The 17,413-nt window shown below is 44.0% G+C and overlaps 1 protein-coding gene across 1 annotated transcript in view; it reads left to right on the forward strand.

Annotated features, from left to right (window-relative positions):
• The window catches only part of LOC105841651 (uncharacterized), a 69,839-nt gene that overhangs the window by 34,980 nt on the left and 17,446 nt on the right, over nucleotides 1-17,413 (forward strand). The window contains exons 29-43 of the mRNA XM_062675759.1: nucleotides 1,605-1,724; nucleotides 2,216-2,420; nucleotides 3,619-3,940; nucleotides 5,531-5,693; nucleotides 6,624-6,774; nucleotides 7,788-7,959; nucleotides 8,273-8,440; nucleotides 8,805-8,905; nucleotides 9,949-10,022; nucleotides 10,644-10,840; nucleotides 11,577-11,699; nucleotides 12,573-12,628; nucleotides 14,651-14,788; nucleotides 15,934-16,052; nucleotides 16,243-16,355. Coding sequence (XP_062531743.1) covers nucleotides 1,605-1,724; nucleotides 2,216-2,420; nucleotides 3,619-3,940; nucleotides 5,531-5,693; nucleotides 6,624-6,774; nucleotides 7,788-7,959; nucleotides 8,273-8,440; nucleotides 8,805-8,905; nucleotides 9,949-10,022; nucleotides 10,644-10,840; nucleotides 11,577-11,699; nucleotides 12,573-12,628; nucleotides 14,651-14,788; nucleotides 15,934-16,052; nucleotides 16,243-16,355 — 2,222 coding nt within the window. The remainder of the gene's footprint in view (nucleotides 1-1,604; nucleotides 1,725-2,215; nucleotides 2,421-3,618; nucleotides 3,941-5,530; nucleotides 5,694-6,623; nucleotides 6,775-7,787; nucleotides 7,960-8,272; nucleotides 8,441-8,804; nucleotides 8,906-9,948; nucleotides 10,023-10,643; nucleotides 10,841-11,576; nucleotides 11,700-12,572; nucleotides 12,629-14,650; nucleotides 14,789-15,933; nucleotides 16,053-16,242; nucleotides 16,356-17,413) is intronic.

Raw genomic sequence — 17,413 nt, forward strand, 5'->3', positions numbered from 1 at the left:
ACATGAACATACTGTTAGAAAGTTCTATCAAAAACATATTATTGATGCATCAAACACTGATGTAAATTCGGAGAAATCTTTCTCAGTATTTTCGTCCTAAATCGTATTAGGTCGATTTGAATTAAGTGGGTAATATTATACGGTTACCTTCAATTATTTTAAATTATGTACTTAATTCAAGCTTTGCTTCAATTAAACATAATAAGTCACATTGTTGCTTTTTAAATAAATATTATTTTATTTCAAATACAAGCCACCAGGAGATAACAAACAGTCTCTCATAATGGACTTCGGACGTCAAACGGAACACATAATATAGAAATTTTACCTTCCAATAAAATTTGTATTATGTTTCCTAAGACGTCCGAAGTCCAGATAATGTCTTCCTGGGGCTACATCCATCATTATGAGCCGAACAATGACAAATATGGCGGCTTGTCTTTGCTTGTTGGTTCGGTTCCAGACGTTATAGAGGGCGCTGTAGGCGGGACTTAGGAAACGGAAGTAGTCAAATTTAGCGACCTGCAGTGGAAATCATACGATGTACTCTCATAATGGACTTCGGACGTCTTAGGAAACATAATACAAATTTTATTGGAAGGTAAAATTTCTATATATTATTGAAGTGAAACTTCTTTAGAATCGTTGTGATTTCAAACTCGATGAAACCAAATGAAACGAAACGAAAAAATAAGTCCATAGAGACACAAAAACTCAAGCCGGCGAGAGAATGAAATAGAACACATTATTTGGAAACACAAAGTTCATGTGATTGACCTAGGTATTTCATTGGGGACTATAATAATATGAAAGATGCTAAAAAGAAGTGATTTAGTTTTTTTTTGTTCTTCGCAATGGGGTAATATCAACTTACACAAAAATATTTTGGGGTAATAATTAAAAAAGTTCCCCGACCGCTGCTTTAAAATATGGTGATTCAGAAGTATAGGATTCTGGGGTCCATCGAGGACACTCCAGCTCCTTGGCATCAATTGAGAAGTGTTAGGTGCAGAGTCTGATTCCGGGACGTTACGGGACGTTCCACGGAGCGTATTCCAACTAATGAATAAAGTCGCGATTCACGGGACTATTATTGGAACCCAATATCACAAATCGGGCACTTATAATTAACTTGAATTGTTACCATTCGTATATAGTTAACTATGTAAGTGTGAATTCTGCCTATACTTCAACTGCTTAGCGCGGCTTCTGAATGACTGGATACAGCGGTAGCACGCGTTTTTATACAGTTAGGGACCAAATATGTTACGATGCAGTGCACACACAAGCGCGGGCCGCTAGAATTACTACAATGCAATGCACGCCGATTCACGGGTCGCTTTAAAATTGCATCTTTTATTAATGTGTTGCACTCCGACGTGATGACGTCACAGTAATTATACAATAGGCGAACTCCGAGGACGATCCTATCATCACCCGGATCTGGTATCCTGGATAAAAAAGTACAATTTTAAAACTACACTTTTGTGGAAGAAAGCTTTCGTCTCCTCCGTCCACACTTCTCGTCCTATCTAATAAATAAATGAGTCGCTCCCCGAGCCGAGCCCCCTTTGACCTCCCCCCCCAACCCCCCACTGTTACAGGCCGTCTGCAACTCAGCCTCTGACCTGCAACACAACTGCGAGATATTAATTCCCGCTCTGCTGAAGTACGTGACGGCGGTGGAGGATGGGGCCGCGCTCAACGGTCTCCAAGTGGACGTGGTGAGGACCTCGACCTGGTAACCCTCAACTGCTCAGCAAAGAAGAGCTCCGCTCTCCTTTACTAGTGGTAGGACCTCTTATGAGTCCGCACGGGTAGGTACCACCACCCCGCCTATTTCTGCCGTGAAGCAGTAATGTGGTTTGAAGGGCGGGGCAGCCGTTGTAACTATACTGATACCTTAGAACTTATATCTCAAGGTGGGTGGCGCATTTAAGTCGTAGATGTCTATGAGCTCCAATAACCACTTAACACCAGGTGGGCTGTGAGCTCGTCCACCTATCTAAGCAATAAAAAAAAGGGGATTCTCAATTCGACCGTATTTCTTTATATGTGTTGCCTCATATTGAAGATAATGTGGAAGCTGATGCTCCTTGGCGTGCGCTACGTCAGGACCTGACCAACACTTTTTGGGTTACCCTCAGTAATGCATGTTGAATTGACTACGAGTTGATGACGTCACAAGCGAGCTGATAGACCCGTCCATGTCCAGCTGAACACCATCTCGGGGTGGGGCGGGGGCGGGGCGCGCCGCGAGGGGGCCGACGCCGCGGTCCGGCTCCTTGTGCGGACCTGCCTGCAGCACCAGCGCAGGAGACCCCTGCTGGACGCGGTGGCCGACTGCCTGGACGGCTTCCTGCGCGCGCACCCCGGAACGATTACCGTCCGCTACGACGCCTTCCCGGACTACTCGGCTGGTGAGCACCATCCGGCCTTGGAATGAGCTCCCCTCAACAATGTTTCCCGAGCGCTATGACATATCCTTCTTCAAACGAGGCTTGTCGACAGTACTTAACGGTAGGCAGCGGCTTGGCTCTGCCTCTGGCATTGCTGAAGTCTATGGGCAACGGTAACCACTCACCATCAGGTGGGCCGTATGCTCGTCTGCCTACAACGGCAATAAAAAAAAAGAGTGGCGGGTAGATGGGTGGACGAGCTCACGGCCCACCTGGTGTTAAGTAGTTACTGGAGCCCATAGACATCTACGACGTAAATACGACACCCACCTTGACCCACCTTGAATAGTATTGAACATATAGAACCACTCATTTCTTTGAAGTCTATTAAAAATTAGATTGTGGGGTCAGTGACCTTGTAAAACGTTTGTACTACATTGCCGGTTCAAGACACGCCAACTTTATTATTATTTGAAGTACAAACAGTTTTAAGCAGGTTTTCGTAATGCTAAGTACTCTCCGATCTTAGATATCGCTTAATTGATCAATGCATATGTACTATGTTTATTTTTTATTAGGTTGGTGGACGAATTCACGGCCCACCTGATGTTAAGTGGTAACTAGAGCCCATAAACATCTATGACGCCACCCACCTTGACATAATTATAAGTTCTAAGGTCTCAAGTATAGTTACAACGGTTGCCCCACCCTTCAAACCGAAACGCATTACTGCTTCACGGCAGAAATAGGCAGGGTCGTAGTACCTACCCGTGCGGACTCACAAGAGGTCCTACTACCAGTAAACAGTTATGCCTAATGATAAAATACATAAGAAGAAATATGTTTGTTGCGTATGCTACGTCCGGGGCTGGTGTCGGTCCCGACCACGGGTGTGGGGGGGGGTGCGCGAGGACACCCCACGTGCGGTCGCACCCACAGTGGCCCTCGTGGGATAATATACTGGACTTGTGACCGCAGCTTGAGACGCCGTGCCGCACCAGAACCCTGGCTTGACGCACCTTCACGTGCCTCACCCATTCAGCTGGTACTAATACCAGGCCACAACACCACTATGACGTGTCCGTAGCGGTAGGCAGCGGCTTGGCTGTGCCCCTGGCATTGCTGAGGTCCATGGGCGACTGTAACGACTCACCATCAGGTCAGCCGTACGCTCGTCTGCCTGCTAAGCCAACAAAAAAACTTCCGGCATTTGTCGCAGACTCAACGTCGGATGAGACGAAGCTGTGCATGCTCCGCATACTTCAAATCATCACTAAGCATAATATTTACGTGGAGCGACTTCTGCCGACCGTGTTGGCGGTATTGGCTGACGCGCGCCGCCAACATCCCGTGCAAAAATTGGCTGAACTGTTCGGCCAAACGTTGGCCGTGTGTGACGACGAGACAGTAGCGAGGGAATCCTTGGCCTCGTACCAACGTGTCCTAGAGACGTACCTGAAGACGAACGTGTCGGATTACGTGAGGCTGCTGTACTACGCCCAGCTGGGCTGCCCCAGGTGTTGCAGCTTCAAGAGCTTCAAGTGAGTGACGAAATTATTGAATACAGCGCCATCTGTTGGTGCGTTCCGGGAAACTTTGCAGGTTTTTAAACAGTAGTCCACCATTTCCACCTTGAGACATCAGGTCCGTGATTCCTTCTTGATTTTGAAACCGTATTCTTTGAAGTCGTCGTGGCCTAACGGATAAGATGTCCGATGCATTTGTGTTGAGCGATGCACCGATGTTCGAATCTCAGGCGGGTACCAATTTTTCTAATGAAATACGTACTCAACAGATGTTCACGATTGACTTCCACGGTGAAGGAATAACATCGTGTAATAAAAATGAAACCCGCAAAATTATAATTTGCGTAATTACTGGTGGTAGAACCTCTTGTGATTCCGCGCGGGTAGGTATTACCACCCTGCCTATTTCTGCCGTGACGCAGTAATGCGTTTCGGTTTGAAGGGTGGGGCAGCCGTTGTAACTATACTGAGACCTTAGAACTTATACCTTAAGGTGGGTGGCGCATTTACGTTGTGGATGTCTATGGGCTCCAATAACCACTTAACACTAGGTGGACGACCCATCTAAGCAATAAAAAAAAAGACTAGTTTTTTTTTTAGTAATATAGCACACCCTGTGCATAGTCCTCTTTAAAACAAATGCAATGTGACTAAACTCTGCGATGGTGGTAACTGTACAAGAGTTAACAGCCTCCTGGTCTCTTCAACAAACCAGCACCACCGCTACAGCACTTACAAATTGACTAAACTTGTCTGAACGCATTCTCATTACGTGTGACGTCATTTGTGGCCAGTATAACCTCTAACCTCAGATTATAGTGCACAACGATCAGCTACGTATGACGTCACGCATTGTGTTCAGCTTTACTTTAAGAGAATTATAGGATTCATGTTGCGGATAATAGCATGTACTTTTAGGTTAGGAATATTATGTTCTTTTTTTTTTATAATTGAATAAAAATCTAATTATAGGGATACTGGATTAGGAAAGGTCTGGCCTAATATAAGCCAAAATAATAAAAATATTGTAATGTCATCGCTCCTTTTTTATTACCGTTATAAGTAGACAGTAAGGTCGGTAAGGTAAGGTCGCTCATGGACATCAGCGGTGCCAGGAAAGTAACCAGGCTGCTGCCTACTTCTGAACTCCTGAGGACCTGTGCCAATATAATATGTAGGACAAGCTTTTTTTTTCCATACCTATGCAGATAGCCTTGAGTGGCTATATCAGCTTCGCCCTAACGTGTAGGTGAGCTCACGGGGCTCAAACCGGAGTGTTGCTAACACTGGCCCTAGCAAGAGCAGTGCTTCGCAGAATCTACCACCGGATCGGAAACGCGACTCACTGAGAAGATCCGGCAAAAAACTCTTTGGGCTGTGCCTGTGGGTTAATTCGCTCGTCGAGCCCTTCGTCGCAAGCGACGGGTTCGATCGGACGGTGACCGGTGCTTGTGGTACCTAAAAGCACCAGGACAATCTTATGAAAGCACGCTAAAATGTTTTTTTAGTCTATAATAAAGAACACCCTTTATAACTACTTAGAGATAGATCGTCCCTGGTGTCCCGCAGCTTATGTACAGGGCGTACAAAAATGTCAACTTTCAGAACGGTTCTCTCGAAAGCTTCGAGATTGCCCAAAGCCGAAAAGCTGAGATGTCTGCGCGTTATAGCGAAGTACTTAGAGCACGGCCCGGGAAATGATGACGTCATACGTGACGTCGTATCCACCCTGAACTTTGAAGGGCTGTTAGGGGGTGATTGTGTCAAGGTGCGCGTACTAAACATAATATTGGTGGCCATCAACTGATAGTAGGACGTCTTGTGAGTCCGCGCGGGTAGGTACCACCGCCCTGCCTATTTCTGCCGTGAATCAGTAATGTGGTTTGAAGAGTGGGACAGCCGTTTACTGTTAAAAACTGAGACCTTAGAACTCATGTCTCAAGGTGGGCGGTGGTATTTACGTAGTAAATGTCTGTGGGCTCCAGTAACCACTTAACACCAGGTGGGCCGTGAACTCGTCCACCCATCTAAGCAATAAAACAGTGGCCTGATGGGGAACACGTCCGGTGTGCTGGTATCAAACTATGCGATCACGTCCTGCTTCAAATTCAGTAGCTACATGTTCTAAGGATACTTAACTGGTGGTCACGAAGGACTTTCAAGAGGAAGTTATTGGTGAGCCTGCACGGGTAGGTACCACCAATCTGACTATATCTGCCGCGAAGCTGTCTACGTGTGAAAGATGAAACAGTTGTTATACTATATAATTGAGATATGGACCTCATGTCTCAAGTTGAGGAGTGGCATTCTCACTGTTAAAATGTCCATAAGCAAACCGACAGTTCGTTATCCATCCAGTGGGAGAAAAGTGTCTGTAAAGTGACGTCACAACGTACCCTGGTGTAGCCATTAGGGAGGGGGGCTAAATGGTCATCCCCCTATTATGTACCACTACCAGTAGACACACGTTCTGGTTTGAAGACTGAGGCAGCAATGTATTACTTATACAATACAATTGAAATTTCGACCTCATGTTGACCTCAAGATGCAGGTACGACATCTACAAGTTCCCACACTTAACATACGTTCCCATACATAACTACAATATACTGAGACCTTAGAACTTATTATTTATTTATTTATTTTATTTTTATTATTTATAATTGCATTCTGGTCTCCTGCAATGTGTTGGAAGCAGGAGGCTCTCGGGGTCATCAGATCGGGACTGCAGCGGTATGGGAATACGGAGGTCCTGAGATCAGCCGTGATGCTGGCGGTAAAGCTATGCGACCACCCAGCGGCGGACGTCCGTAACGCCGCCGGGGACGTGGCCAAAAAGGCTTTTGAGAGTAAGTCTGAGAGAGAGAGAGAGAGAGAGAGAGAGAGAAAGAGAGGGAGAGTATTCTTTATTGTACACCAAAAAACAAATAAACAGTGCGATACATGAAATACAAAAAAGTACAATTGGCGGTCTTGTCGCTAAGAGCAATCTCTTCCGGACAACCATCAGGTGGACAAGAATCATTTCAATTCAATCATTTCGATCAGTCTGGATTGTTTCCACCACCTATGTACCGACCGAGGACCTCAAGGACCAGCTAATATCCTTGACGTATGAGGCCGAAATGTATAATGTCTGTGTGTGATAAGTTCCGTCGAAGAAAATTGAACACCGTGGTTTCTGGAAGTGTTTTGGGTGCGGAAGATTAGTACTGGTGTCCTGTCACTAATAAAAATGTAATGTTATCGGTCATCCGTGATGAAGATTGTATACCTGGTTGACCTTTGCGACCGTAGAATAATATTTAAAAAAAATAGTTTAAAAAAACTAACAATATACGCTTTTATAGAAAATCCAACTAAAAAATAGATAATAACTTTTAATAAATTTGAAATAAAAATAGTGTAAGAAAGAATGATTTTATTGTAAAAAAAAGCGTGGAGTGCATGGTATCGGTAGTTATGAATATTTTATGAACAGATATAAGTAGAAGGGTTATTTTGATAATATCCTGAAAAGCACCCCACGCTTTATTACAATAAAAACATTTTTTCTTACACTATTTTTAATTCAAATTTATAAAAAAAAAATCTATTTCTATTTTTTAGTTGGATTTTCTATGAAAGCGTATTTTCTTAGTTTTTTTTTAAACTATTATTTATTTTTCATTTTTTAGTTGAATTTAAATTTTTTCAATTTTTTTTTTAATTCTGTTTTTATTATAGAATTGTCATCGGTCCTTAATAAGTATACCAAATTTCGAGTTAATCCGACATTTTGAAGGGGGTCAAAATCATGTTCAAAGATTCCGTTACACGTCTGAAGCTAATGAAAGCGTATTAAAAAGGAATCTTTCAACAGAACTGTGCGAGGATCACGAACAGTCTGCCCCCAAACGTCAGAGAAGTTCCCTCACGCCCGTCCTCAGGGTTGCGCAGGGAGCAGACAGGTACACCGGGAGTCTGCTGCGGGGGCTGGGGCAAGGCCTGACCGGGGACATCCAAGGACTGTCCACAACAAGCTTTCATGCGAGGTCAGTTCCCTCACTGTCATAGAAATCACGGCCGATCTTTTTTTTTTATTGCTTAGATGGGTGGACGAGCTCACAGCCCACCTGGACCAGCCCATAGACATTTACAACGTAAATGCGGCACTCACCTTTAGATATAAAGTTCTAAGTTCTCAGTATAGTTACAACGGCTACCTTGCCCTTCAAACCGAAACGCATTACTGCTTCACGACAGAAATAGGCGGGGTGGTGGTACCTACCCGCGCGGACTCACAAGAGGTCCTACCACCAATAAAGACTATTATATAGATATACTCATTCTATATTTCCACGACAGATTCACCGAGTGCTTCTATCTCGCGATATGTCTGCCGATACTGCACAGCAAGACGCCGCCCGACGTGACCAGCGCCGTGTGGAACATGACGAGGATGCTGTTTGCCGCGGCCAAGGGTCAAGATGGGCTGGCGAGGGCGAGGCTGCGGGACGAACCCTTGGACCTCGGGTGAGAACTGGACTTGTTATTTTATCCGCATGTGGAGTGGTCCTAGCCGCAGTCGATTGGTCCTAACGGTGACGAGAGCCCACACCCGGCGCGTCCCTCTCTGAGAGACGTGAGGTCGAGTCACAGATGTGCCATATAACGGCTGCTTCTTCAAACCCAGACGCGCGACTACTTCGTGGTAAAATTAGGCTGGAAGGTGGTGCCCACCCGCATGGTCCCCTCTGCGTCCCACGTTTCGTCTTCCGCTGCGCGGTCTCCACTCTAGAACCGGTCTGCCCCAGAGATCAATAATAACAATAAATGTCTTCATTAGTGAATTAATATTCGAAAAAAAACCTTCAAAATCGGTTCAATACTGTCGCAGTGCCCCCACCGCGGCCCCCTCCCCGCTGACGGCCGCCCCCGCCCACCTCGGCACCTTCCGGAGCGCGGCCTGCCTCACACGCCTGCACACTGCGAGACCAGGTGAGACTCCAGACCAGCGACCCCCCCCCCAAACTTTGAGGTCCATGCTGACGTACTAACCGGGACACATAATATGTTACAGAGGTTAACAGTAAAAAACGATTTGATTTCAATGTTTTTTACTTTAACTTTTTTATTGCTTAAATGGGTGGACGAGCTCACGGCCCACCTGGTGTTCAGTGGTTACTGGAACCCATAGACATCTACAACGTAAATGCGCCACCCACCTCGAGATATGAGTTCTAAGGTCTCAGTGTAGTTACAGTATAGTACCCGTACGTCCTCAATAATGCACTGACCCTACTAATGGTACTAAGACAGATATCCTCCTCCAGTTGTATCTAGCAAGTTGCAAATTAAACAAGAGTCCATGCGCAACATGACGTCTCAAATTGATTGTAAAGCTGTGGTCCTACTCTTCGAATCGTGCCCAAGTTTGACTTCGCAACAGAAATAGATTGTTGATATACAACAAAGGGAAGATGGGAACTTGTATCTAATGCAGGCTTATTATGAAAATGTCGTAAGCGAGGTTCAGGCATCTGCCAAATATCTTATGTTTTGTTTTAAAGGATTTTATGACCTGGCAACTAAGACCTTTAAGTCAAGTCTTATTTAAATTTTAATGAATACTATTTTTTTATATTTGAAAAATGATATTATGAAATGAGATTATATGAGATGAAATATAATCTCAGTAAAATGGTGGTCATCTACTGAGATTTTTTCAGTGGACTTTTTGAGGATCCCGAGAAGTTACGTCCAGCGGCTTTGTTTCATTTTCCCACATTTGTGCACTTTCACAGATATTAAAACAGTTAATAAACCACCATTATTGCACATTTAAACCTGAAGAAACACGACATAGACAAAATAAAACAAATCACACAACTTCACTCCTCGCGTTCCCGCCAAAAGGTCCTTGTGTTCTCTGACGGCTACCCGCCACAAGATAGACCAGTGGTACATACCCGATTGAACAGGGGCAAAACTGTTCACACTCCATTGAAGCGTCGCGTCTCAAACCTAGGTTCATTCCGCAGCCGCGTCCGCACCCGGTCTGGACGTGCAGATCACAATTGCCGAAGTCTTGGACGAGGTGTTGCGGTTCTCAAAGGTAAAGCTATTGATTAAATTTGTTTAATTAGAAACGCGTGTGTAGCACGCAATGGTCATCATTATTTTTTTGTTGTCATTGAAAATTGAGTTCCGTATACATTGACTGCTGTGTTAGTTAAATTATTTTTATTCAAATTCGATCACATGGAACATGGTTGAACATATAGAACCACTCATTTCTTTGAAGACTATTAAAAATTAGATTGTGGGGTCAATGACCTCGTGAAACGTTTGTACTACATTGCGCGTCCAAGGCACGCCAACTATTTATTATTTAATATTCAAACAGTTTTAAGCAAGTTTTCGCAATGCTAAGTGCTCTCCGCTCTTAGATATTGCTTAATTGAAAAATGCATATTATTCTATATTTTTACTAGGTTGTTGAACGAACTTACGACCCACCTGATGTTTAGTGGTAACCGAAGCCCATAGATATCTAAGACGTAAATGCGCCACCCTCTTTGAGATTAAGTTCTAAGGTCTCAAGAATAGTTACAACGGCTGCCCCGCCCTTCAAACCGAAACGCATTACTGCGTGACGGCAGAAATAGGCAGGGCGGTGGTACCTACGCGCGCGGACTCACAAGAGGTCTTACCACCAGTACGCATATTGTTTCAGACGAACACAAAATCTTCAATAGCACTCTTGGTGCAGCTCTGTACAGAGCTCAGCCGTAACCGGAGTCCGGGGTTCGACTTCGACGACGCGATGTCTGGACATCTAGCGGCGCTGCTCGGAGCGGTGGGGGGGGAGATGATGGAGCTCGTCTTGGAACTGTCCCGGGTGTTCGTGGACACTCTACGGAGAATCGAGGGGTGGTTGTTTTGTTAATAGATCGCAAGGGGGGTTGGGGGGTGGGGGCTGTGAGTCCGCACAGTGGGACATCACCCTGTGAACTATTTCATTAGTATACGATAAGGCCATAGGCTTCAAAACGTGAATGAACTTTGAGGTATCAAGTGGAAAAGTGGCCTAGCCCACAAATTTTTATATTCAAGCTTATATGTATATTGGTATTTATTTAAAATATAATAAATGTTGATGCAAAACCGGCCTATCCATAGATAACACTCATAGATAACAGATGGCTTTTGTAAACATTATTAATGCGCGTATTATTATTTTTTTGCCTACTCAAATTAAAATTCATGAAAACTTAAACCTCATAGCTCCATAATAACCAGTGAGTCCGCGCGTGTAGGTACCACCTGCCTATTTCTGCCGTGAAGCAGTAATGCGTGTTGGCTTAAAGGGCGGGGCAGCCGCTGTACTGTTACCACTGAGACCTTACAACTCATATCTCAAGGTGGGTGGCGGCATTTACTTTTTAGATGTCTATAAGTTCCGATAGCCACTTAACACCAGATGTGCGTGAGATTGTCCACCCATCTAAGCAACAAAAAAAAGAAGACCACTCGTATATAAGTTATGTATGACTGCCTCTGGTACCCGTAACACAGGGGGGGAGGGGGAAATAGGTGGCTTTTAGTGACCATGTGCTGTATTGTTTAGAAGCTTAATATTGATTTTGCTCGTGGAATTTCGTTACAGAGTGAGTCAGTCCGTTGAGGGACTGGTGAATAGGACAAAAAGCAGCGAAGGTTCCGGCCTGACCGTCCTGCTGCAGGAAGAGCTAGTCCTGAGGGCTGGTCGGGAAGATCGCTTTGTTTTAGGGTGAGTACCGTCGTGTAGCAGTCTCGCTGGTGGTAGGACCTCTTGTGAGTCCGCGCGGGGAGATACCACCACCCTACCTATTTCTGCCGTGAAGCAGTAATGCATTTGAACGAACAGCTCTTGCAATAATGCAATTGAGATTTCAACCTGTGGCTGGATTCACACGGCATTGTCCTGCACGCTTTCTTTGTATTCGTTATTTTAACGTACAATCACCGGGTGTTTGTACGGTCGATTTTCATTCGTGTTAAAACGAACGTGTTAGCGAGACAGAGCTATACTATGCGCCACCACAACGTTAAGGTAGCCTTCCGATGTCAGCGACCGCGACCGACGGCCAGTCTACCCGCAGTTTTTATTGTATACAGTTGTGTTTTAGTGCTCAGTATAATTATGTCGGACAATTTATCCGCAACTAGGAAAAGAGCTATACCGATTTTATTGCCTTGCTTTCGGAAACAAGAATTTTGCCAATTTTTTCCCAAATATTGTCTCGAATAACATCATCTGGATATGACTGGAGTGTCAAATCGTATATAGGTGGGTAGGTTTTAGACACTGCATCTATTGATAATTCGTCATCACGTGTTTTTTTTATTTATTGCTTAGATGGATGAACGAGCTCACAGCCCACTTGGTGTTAAGTGGTTACTGGAGCCCATAGACATCTAAAACGTAAATGCGCCACCCCCTTGAGATGTAAGTTCTAAGGTCTCAAGTATAATTAACCGAAACGCATTACTGCTTCACGGCAGAAAAAGGCAGGGCGGTGGTACCTACCCGCGCGCACTGATAAATCTTTGCATATGTCATAATCAAAGCAAAACTTATGAATTTATATCTTGTAGTGATCTAAGATTCTCTGAATCACAGGTCGTGGGAAGAACAGGATGTGGTCGTGGTGCAGCAAAAAGAATTCTCAATCGATGGTAAGTTGGCTATTAACAATGACAATGTCAACTGTGTACCAACCAGCGTCGTGCCCAACCTTAGAGGCATAGACTCTTAAGGTCACAAGCTTTAAAGGATACGTTCCCGCGCGGTACACGAGGTCGTTGACCCCGGGTGATTGTCTTCGCGTTCCATTGCGCGCCGCGTTAAAGATGTGTTGCGTCTATTTCTTATAGGTATTTCTTATAGGTGGCCAGGAAAATGAATAAATGCGTTTATTTCTTCCAATATTAATTATATTGTTTTTAATTTTTTTACAAATGAGTCGTCTACTATCAAAGGTGGCAATCTGTGCATTTGGACAAAAAAATGTTATTGATATGTCAATACAGATTGATTTGAATATAATCTTCTCCATCAAAGAATACGGTTAAAAACCTGCATTAAATAAAGGTTAATACTTAACCTGTTATTTATCTAAGATGTCGTTCAGAAGAGTTTTGTGACTGCCAATGGAATACAAAGTCAATAATTCGTTTTTCTGATTTACCAATAATTGTCCAAAAGTCACATTGCCGGCTTCGATAATAGTCGACTCAAATATAGGTTAATAATAAAGTAAAGGTAAATAATAAATAATAAAAATATAGGTCTTTTTAATACGCTTTTATTCTTCGCTTATTCTTATTCTTATAAGCTTATTCTTAGCTTCAGACGTATGTATGTTTGTAACGGAATCTTTGAACACGATTTTGACCCCCTTCAAAACGTCGGCTTAACTCGAAATTTTGTATACTTATTAAGGACCGATGACAGTTAAAAATAAAAATTGAAAAAATTGAAATTCAAGTAAAAAAATGAAAAATAAATAATAGTTTAAAAAAACTGACTAAATACGCTTTTATAGAAAATCCAACTAAAAAATAGAAAATAAATTTGAATTAAAAATAGTATAAGAAAAAATGATTTTATTTTAAAAAAGCGTAATTTTTTTTTTTACAATTGGCGCCGCAATTGCGTTCCCTGATTTCTTATTGGTTCGTGCGATATGACGTCACCGCTGGCCAATCACAGCCGTCAATGTATGACGCGACGTTGATCCGTTAACAATTAGTGAAGTGAATAATTCAATGACCGTTATAACCCATAGATTATGACCAGAGATTACCAATACTAGTCTTCGGTTTTCACTTCTACCAGCTCGTCCTGTGTGTGTATGGCATAGTGGTTATCGCACTTAATTACTGTTCGGAGATCATTTTTGCCACATACCATCCGGCTTTGGAATGAGCTCTCCTCCACGGTGTTTCCCGAGCGCTATGACATGTCCTTCTTCAAACGAGGCTTGTGGAGAGTACTAAACGGTAGCAGCGGCTTGGCTCCGCCCCTGGCATTGCTGAAGTCCATGGGCGACGGTAACCACTCACCATCAGGCGGGCCGTATGCTCGTCTGCCTACACGGGCAATAAATAAAAAAGTCCGATTCCCACATCATGCGCACTTTCGTGTGATGAACAATTTTTTTTTATATATTTCCTTTCATTACTCATCTATACATATAAATAAAATTGGAGTGTCTGTTTGTAATATTGAAATAACCGCTTTTTGCTATGAACATATATACGGTAAATACACCAAGATAACATTTTTTACAATTTTTGTCTGTCTGTCTGTCAGTTTGTTCCCGCTTAATATCTGGACCGATTTTGACGAGACTTTCACTGATAGGTAGCTGATGATATAAGGAGTAACTTAGGCTACTTTTTTAGACTAGCTTCGCCCCGCGGCGTCACCCGCAGTTATTGTCGTACCGCGCGCAACATCGCGGGACTCACCTATCAATAATAAAATTTAATGTTTCGGAAGCGAAGCGAGGGCGGTTCGCTAGTAATTACTAAAATAAAAAACTATGAATTTACTTATTAATTCGTTTACTATAAAAACATATAAAATATATCTTTAGTTATAATACGTAATATAATATGAATTTTTTTATTGAAATTATTACATAATGGCGTTGTACTTTTGCAAATGAAAACAAATGCGCTTTAAACCAAAAGGTCTGAAGGCGACTTTCGGTCGCCTGGCCAACTGGGAGTCCATGAGGGAGCAGGACAGGGAGAGGGAGGCCTCGTGCTGCCCCCCTCTGTGGACCGACTTCGAGGATCTTCAGCGCCGTCTGCAAGAATACGAGATCGGTATGAAGCTTTTTTTTTTATTGCTTAGTTGGGTGGACGAGCTCACAGCCCACCTGGTGTTAAGTGGTTACTGGAGCCCATAGACATCCACAACGTAAATGGGCCACTCACCTTGAGATACAAGTTCTAAGGTCTCAGTATAGCTACAACGGCTGCCCCACTCTTCAGACCGAAACGCATTACTGCTTCACGGCAGAAATAAGCGGGTGGTGGTACCTACCAGTGCCGACTCACAAGAGGTCCTACCACCAGCTCCGTCGTTACTGGACGTAGGGAGGTCTCCGGCGATGGGTAGACTGTTGCAACAGGACCACCATTGGAACCACTGTGGTATACGGGTGGTCTGACTCTCGAACCCGTTCATAGGGGTATATGGGGACATGACGACCTCCATCGGCGATCTGGACACATCTCCTTTTATCCTACCAATTCTAGTAACATCAAGGGCTTATGCTAGATACGCAGAATGAGTAGGTGAGCTCACGGGGCTCTAACCTGACGACGTTGTTAATACTGGCCCTAGCAAGAGCCGTGCTTCGCAAAATCTACCACCGGATCGGAAACGCCACCCACTGAGATGATCCGGCGAGACATTCAGTAGGCTGTGTCTGAGGGTTAATTTACTCGTCGAGCCCTTCGTCGCAAGCGACGGGTTCGACGAGAACGGTGACCGGTGCTTGAGGTACCTAAAAGCACCGTTAGTGGATCGGAAGGATCTTGAAGACACGCCCCCGTTGACCCTTGTAGTGTACTGACCGCAGCAACTACGGCATAGGTCACTTGACCACAACAACAACCCGCAGCTCCATCCCAAGCGGTGCTCACCGAATTAAGCCTTGATAAAGTGGCTATAAAAAAATTCACAATAAATCTTCGTGGTCTTAATGAGTCTTGTGAATCCGCACGGATAGGTACCATCGCCCCTGCCTATTTCGGTCGTGAAGCAGTAATGCGTTTTCGAAGGGTGGGGCAGCCGTTGTAACTATACTGATACCTTATAGCTTATCTCAATGTGGGTGGCGCATTTACGTTGTAGATGTCCATGGGCTCCAGTAACCACTTAACACCAAACACAAAGTCCAGTTCTGCCCTCCCCCCACTTAACTGGTGTTATAACTATAACCCTAGTCATATTTCGTTTTCAGACTCGGATACGTGGTTCGATAGGATGCTGCTACTCCATCGAGGGGAGAGGATCCGTGACAGTGTGGTGTGGCAGAGAGAGGCCGCGCGCTGGCCACGGAGGCAATTCGTCCTGTCGTGTGTGAGTCCACTGACATTGACATGTCAGTACCGCTCTGACGTACTTCACATGGAACGATAGCTACATTGGTCTGGTCAGCAGATAAACAAATATTTAGATATGGCTATTTTTAAGCTGTACTTAACAATAATTTCAATATAGGGAGCTCGTTGTTTCTACTCATGTAATATATGCTTTTCCACCACCTCAGATGGCTGAAGCCATCGAGTGGAAGTGCAGCGAGGACATCGGCGACCTGTACTCCTGCGTCAGGATCTCGGGGTCCGACTGCCTGGCGGAGTGGGCGGGGCGGCTCATGCTCAGGTACGTGCGAGTCCACAGGCCTAGTGAACAGAACAGAATTCTGTTCAGGTCCCTGAACAGAATCTAGATGAGCGACATTAGAAACAGTGCTCCTAATTTTTTTTTATTGCTTAGATGGGTGGACGGTCTCACAGCCCACCTGGTGCTAAGTGGTTACTGGAGGCCATAGACATCTACAACGTAAATGCGCCACCCACCTTGAGATATAAGTTCTTAGGTCTCAAGTATAGTTACAACGGCTGCCCCTCCCTTCAAACCGAAACGCATTACTGCTTCACGGCAGAAATAGGCAGGGCGTTGGTAGCTACCCGCGCGGACTTACAAGAGGTCCTACCACTAGTAAAAGCTCCTAGGAGACGACTCCTGGTAAACCCGGTCGCACTGCTGCGACTGCTGCTTATTGTATGTACGATGGTCGCTGCGCCGTCCCTGGGCGACCCGAACTGTCCCACCCGGACAAGCGGCTGGGGGGGGGGGGGGTCCGGGGGACAAAGAAAGACAGAAATAATTTATTCGCTAAGCATAGTGAAAATAAGTTATTACATAAGTTAAAAGCAGCGTGTATGCTTTGTCATTATTTGACATGCCAATTTTAGTGCATTGCAAGATATTATGATATCATATAATTTAAAATTCATTTATCCATAATTCAACTAACAATTAAAAAATCCATTTATTTTCAATGTCCTCCCTAAAAAAATCATTTATGTGATAATAATTTTCACTAATAAGATTATCTTTTAGTTTTTTCTTAAAATGAATATCGTCTAGGTCTCAAACGTGGGCCCTTTGTTCAAACAGCTGTACATATATACAAATTGTAGCGAAAATGAAACATTTATACTTTGGACCCAACGCCATCTTCAGATACGTACCTAACCCGGACGCTAGCATCTTGTCGACAACATAAATCACAAGGCCATCTGTAAGATCCTGCTCAGATCTGACATATTATTAACTTTGTCATATAAATACAAATATAAATATAAATATAATATACAAAACAAATGTTTGGCTACAAAATAAAAGTATTGTAATAAATTCGGATAATAACCATC

The sequence above is a fragment of the Bombyx mori genome, chromosome 24 (assembly GCF_030269925.1).
Source record: "Bombyx mori chromosome 24, ASM3026992v2".
Taxonomy (NCBI): Eukaryota; Metazoa; Arthropoda; class Insecta; order Lepidoptera; family Bombycidae; genus Bombyx; species Bombyx mori.